Below are 6000 nucleotides of genomic sequence, written 5' to 3' on the forward strand. Positions count from 1 at the left end.
TTTTGGCGTACCGTCTGTCTGTTGTGTATGGAAACGCCATTCGTTTTACATGATTCAAAATTTCATGATTTTTTATAGTTGTAAAAAACTGTGAACAAAAGTATTTTTTTTTTTACATGACGGTTAAACCGTTAATTGTCAAAAACTTGCCAAACCTGTCTAATTATGATTTTTTAGTGCTTAAAAATATTTTTTGAGTGTTTGAAAAGTACTTAAAAGGTGCTTATTTTTTTGTTGAAAAATTTGGCTACGCACCGTGAATAATCAAAAGTCGAAGCATAGATGCCTTACCCTTATTAAATTGAACCGCAAAAAATGTGATACTTTTATAATTTTGAATACTTTAAATATGCATTGTTGTGGACTATCCCCTCTAAGTAGCACTTTTCTTTATCCGTTATTATAAATTTAAACAATAAAGATAAATTTTGATCAGACAATTCTTTTCATCAGTATTTAGCTCTCCTTACTGTTATTTTTAAAAATTATGCTAATTAATGCTTGTTTCATCAATATGTTTTCCTCATTTTTCTTATCATTATATCTTCTTCATATTGTTTGATTTGCAACTTATTAACGTGGAACATCTTTTCCACTGTCATCAATTATTGATTCTGGCTTATAACAACAAATTATTGGCCATTTTTTGTAGAAATCAACTTACAAATTTTCAACCAACATCAGTCTGAATCACAATTTAATAGCACTTTAATGTTAAAAAAAACTGTTCATTTCAATAATTACGACCTTTTATTTAATTGTTATAGCTTGATTAAAGTTGTACTCTATATCTAAATATATATAATCTTATATGTGAAATTAAAAAAAAATTTTTTTTTTGCATATCAGGCCTGCAGAATTTGCCTTGCCCAGAGAACATGACCATTGGCCATATGGCAGGATATTCTCAGCTCAGGTCACCGGTCCACTCTCAAGGAATGCTTCTTTCTGGACACCCTATGATGATGTCACATGGTGCACTACCCCCACCTCCGCATGGATCGCCTTATGATAGTTCTCCCCCCAGTATTATGGACTTGCACAATAGTTAGTTTATAAACCAATATTCTTGATATGGATAATTTTGTGTTGTGTAGAACTTTGTCCATTTTGTATACCTCCCCCAAAAAAACCTTAATCATGTTCAATTTTGTAGTGCAATAATAATTTCATTTCAAGTGTCATAAATTTATTGTTACTGTGGCTCTTCCACTGCAAAAATGCTCGTCAATTCTACAGGTTTTAAAATTATTAAAGAAAGAATTTTTTTAGCATAACTTTAGTTCTTATCCTTTATTGTTAATAACTTCGTCTGAAATTAAACATATACGTATTAACAATATAACTTAAAAAACAATATTTTAAAATGCTACAAATTTTAACCACTTACTTAAAAGAAATCAATTATTTAAATACATTTTAGCTGATATATGTTGTTAATTTTAATATAGTTTTTATCATTATAAATTGTGTATTTTATGTTTTTAAAAAAAAATAGTTTGTGTTCAAATAATTGTCGGAATGTTTAGTGATTTTTGTACAAATGAATGGTCATGTTAAGTTAAAGTGTGTATCTTCTTAGAAAAATGTTTTAAAATGTGATGATGATTGCTGTAAAACGTCTTTGTATATAAATATAACACTGAATAAATTAATCAGTATTAAATTACATACTTTATTTGTCTCTTAGATTATTTGTTTCAAATCAATAGTTTTTGAGCTATAAGAATTTAAATGGTTTTTTGAAAAAACCAGGGTTTAACGGTGCAATTTTAAGAAATTACTTTCTAAAGTTTTTTGTTTTGTTTTTAACTTTTTGCCAATGTTACAATTTAAATGCTAAGTTCTGGGCACTATTTTAAAAATTAATAGATAAAAAAAACTATAAAGGTTGTCCCAACGAAAATTGGACCGGTTGAATAAAAAGAATACCCTTATTGGAAATTAAAAAAAATTGTATTGGCGTTGTAACACAGGTTTTATCGTTTAGGTAAACGATAAAACCTGTGTAGGATCTACGCCTCCGCTGCAGAAAGATTATGGTTGTTTAATATGTTGAGCAGTTTTGTGAAAATGAACGTTAGTGGTCGAATTTTTTCATATTTCAAAACTTACTTTAATGCTGCATTTCTTGGGCTTATAAAAATTTGCAAAAACTGAGAATAAGGCAGAGATTTTGATAATTTACATCTTGGTGGAAAAATGTCGCCTAATTAGCGAACTTTTAAAATATTAAATTTATTTGTCCGTTCTAAAGCCCAGGTAATTCCCCACAGCAAGATTATATATATAGAGAGAATAAAATCATCGCATTGGTTCAAGTGCGCAAAAAAGATACCGACATCTACCAGAGTTTTCAAAGAAAGGCAGTAGAGCAAGAGGAAAATACTAAATAGATTTTGAATCTGAGTTAATTAATTTCGGACGTCGCAAAAACCGGGAATTAGTGCAACTTATTACGCAAAAAAATTAATAATTTATATTACTATTATAGTTACTACTAATTTATAATGCGAAAAATCGTGCGTAAAACTTATTTTTTTCTCATATTTTTAACGCAATTTTCAAACTGGCTGACAGTATGGCACAGTAAACTAACAGATTTCAAGATAATTCTGAATGATCCGCTAAACATTTCGAATATTAAAACTTTTAACTAGGATGCATTTTTAGTTGGGATCGACCAACGTGGTTTTGTTATGAAAATAGGAATTCCTTATTGATTCGAAGATAGAAAAGTATAATAATTTAACATAGATTTTCGAAGCTCTTTCTCCAAGAAAAAATTTAAAAAAGTAGCAGTTTAAGTGCTTTTACTAGACCGCAAAGTTATTATTTTTAAATTATATATGTCATTTTGCCGTGAAGAATTATCTGGACTTTTAGAAGGAACAAACAACTTAAAAATTAGGCAACATTTTTCCACCTAGATCAAAATTATAAAATCAATGCCTTATTCTTGCAAATTTTTATGAGCCCAGATAATGCAGCACTGGAATAAGTTTTTAAATATTAAAAAATTAGACCATGTCGCAAAAAAGCTTAGCTTAGCTAGGCCTAAGTGGTATGTTAAATCGCAGGTTAGGTTCAGCTAGGCCTTAATTATAAATTGTGACTTTTCCTCATAATGATGTTTTGCGCCATTTTCATAATAAGTATAGAAGGCGCTTGCTAAATATAGTCTAATCTATCTTGTCGTACTAATCAATCTGGTTGTAAGTTTACCGGGCCCCTCTCTCAAAGCACAAAAAAGTCTCACTTTCCTATTTTTTAGGTAATTTGGAACCCTTCATTAGAATTCGTAGTTCTAATGAAGGACTTCGAACTTCTTAAGGACTTTGAAAATGCTTGAAAGGACTTTCGGGCATTTCTTATGATTGTTTGTTTAAAAAAAAAGGAAAAAAAAAAAACTAGTTAAAAAACACAATTCTTGTAAATAATTTTTAGCGTGACCTCAACAGTCGTGGGCCCTAGATCGATTGTTCCTATCTTCCCACCTTGAATACGACCTTATATGGTCACGTGACTAAGATTTCGAATTCCTTCTCCAAAGTTTCTGTAAAAACATTAAAGCCATCTTACTTTACTTCATCTAATTCTTTTTGCTGCGTTTTTTAGCTTCAATTTAATATACTCCTCATTAATAATCAAACAATACAAAGAGCAGTTCATAAATCCTATTCAAATTCGATATCCCAAATTATAGAAACGTATCTCAAAAAGAGATTCAACAGCCCATTTTGCAGATCTAGCTGCTAGCAACGTACTAAAAGCCACCCATTTACCTACCAAAAAGAGATTGAAAAATGCATCTAGAGTTGCAGTGAGATCTAACCCATTATATCCATGCTTCTCGAGTCTCGGTGCTGCCAACTAGTGTAGCAGAAACTAGACGTCCGAATTAACATGAGCAACGGTATCTCACCCATTGTGGTGGTCCTGAAAGAGTGGATACCACCTCTGGAGCAGGGTTAAAGAGAATAGAAGGGCTGGCTCACTCCTTTGAAGAAACTCTCACCGCGCCAATCCTCCGATTTTCTCCAGTAACGTCACTTTGGCGCAAAGCTCGCACTTTTACTTCAAGAACGTTCGGCCTTGCTAGCTCTAACTAATATTGGAGCATTTTTTTTTTTGTGACATATTCTAAGACATTTGTTATTTTCTATAATGACTTTCTTCAGTTTTTGCAGTGAATTTACAAGAATTTAAAACTATTATCGAAATGCCAGTATGCGCGATTGAGACTTGCAAAATTTCTGATAAAAAAACAAAAGGAAAAACGTGTTCCCTAAAGTAAATGATCAACTATGTAAAGAATGGATTCCGCTAAAATATCCATGCTTCTGAGCGTTTGCTCGATGGAAAATGTTAGATAAAGAGGCCAAGTCAAACCGAGACTTATATCTACATTAATTGATGACCGTAAAATTTAAATTTTCATTGTTTTCTTTTATATTTACGCTACAGAATAAGTTACAATTGTATGTGGCGTTTACAAATAAAAGAGACGTTATTATAAGTGTTCTAACTAACGTATTACAGCGATCTAAAATAGCATTAAATCCTAGTTTAAAAATATGGTAACTAGAGATTCTAGACATTTTGGCTTAGCTCGGTCTCCGTGGTAGGTCTGATCACGTTAGGATTTTAGCTAAGAATTAATGGTATGTTATATCGCCATCCGTCTTAAAGGTTTAGCTAATGATAAATTACAACTTAAAATTTGGCATAGCAAGACCTTAATGATAATTTACAATATACTTCAAGGTAGGGTAAGAAAACGCTTTGTTGAATTGCCAGATTTGGATTAAATTGCCAAAAGAAATATGTTTCACAGCCAGGTTAGGCTTAACTAGGCCTAAGTGGTATGTTACACCACTAGGTTAGGTCAAAATGGTATGTTACATCATAGGTTAGGCTTAGCTAGGCCTTAATTTTATATCTTTCTACCACGTTAGGTTTAGCTATGCCTTAATAATATGATACATCGCCAGGTTAGGCTTAGCTAGGCCTAAGTGGTATATTACACCACTAGATTAGGCTTAGCTAAACTTTAATTTCAAGTAATTATCAGCAAGTTTTTAATGTAACAACTTTCAGATTAGGCTTAGCTAGGCCTCAGAAATATGTTACGTCACCTATGCAGGCTCACAAAAAGCCTTAATGACATGCTACAGAGCCAGATTAGGTATAGCTAGGCCTAAGTGCTATTTTAAATCACAGGTCAGGCTTAGCTAGGCCTTAATTTTATACCTTTCTACTACGTTAGGTTTAGCTTGAATTTAATAATATGATACCCCGCCAGGTTAGGCTTAGCTAGGCCTTAGTGGTATGTTACACCACCAGGTTAGGCTTAACTAGGCCTAAGTGGTATGTTATATCACCAGGTTAGGCTTAACTAGGCCTAAGTGGTATGTTACACCACCAGGTTAGGCTTAAGTGGTATGTTACAACATAGGTTAGGCTTAGCTAGGCCTTAATTTTAAACTCGTAATTTTATATCTTTCTACCACGTTAGGTTTAGCTAGGCCTAAGTGGTATGTTACACCACCAGGTTAGGCTTAGCTAGGCCTAAGTGGCATGTTACACCACCAGATTAGGCTTAGCTAGGCCTAAGTGGCATGTTACACCACCAGGTTAGGCCTAAGTGGTACGTTAGATCACCAGGTTAGGCTTAGCTAGGCCTAACTGGTATGTTACACCGTCAGGTTAGGCTCTCCGTGGCATGTTTGTCCTCCACATTTGGTTTAGGGAAGACTTTTTAATATGCTAAACCGCCACTGTAGGCTTTGTAAGTCTTTTATGATACGTTACACCGTTAGGTTAGGTATGCCTTAATTGTGTATCTGTCCACCACGTTAAGTCTTGCTAGGCCTAAATGATTTGTTATACAGCCTCTTTAAGCTTACTTAACTAAACCTTGATATGCTACATCACCACGTTCGGCTTAGCTACGACACAATATGTTAAACAGCCACAATTGGCTAGTAGGTCGTGAGG

The 6000-nt window shown here is 33.0% G+C and overlaps 1 protein-coding gene across 4 annotated transcripts in view; it reads left to right on the forward strand.

Annotated features, from left to right (window-relative positions):
• The window catches only part of LOC107450063 (homeobox protein Meis1), a 103880-nt gene extending 102209 nt beyond the window's left edge, over window positions 1–1671 (forward strand). For all 4 annotated transcript variants that reach the window (XM_043039728.2, XM_071179512.1, XM_043039729.2 and 1 more), the window contains exon 12: window positions 850–1671. In XM_043039728.2, the coding sequence (XP_042895662.1) occupies window positions 850–1052 (203 nt within the window). In that variant the 3' untranslated portion in view covers window positions 1053–1671. The remainder of the gene's footprint in view (window positions 1–849) is intronic.
• Window positions 1672–6000: the final 4329 nt, after the last annotated feature.

This window comes from Parasteatoda tepidariorum, chromosome 4, assembly GCF_043381705.1.
Source record: "Parasteatoda tepidariorum isolate YZ-2023 chromosome 4, CAS_Ptep_4.0, whole genome shotgun sequence".
NCBI classification, from domain to species: domain Eukaryota; kingdom Metazoa; phylum Arthropoda; class Arachnida; order Araneae; family Theridiidae; genus Parasteatoda; species Parasteatoda tepidariorum.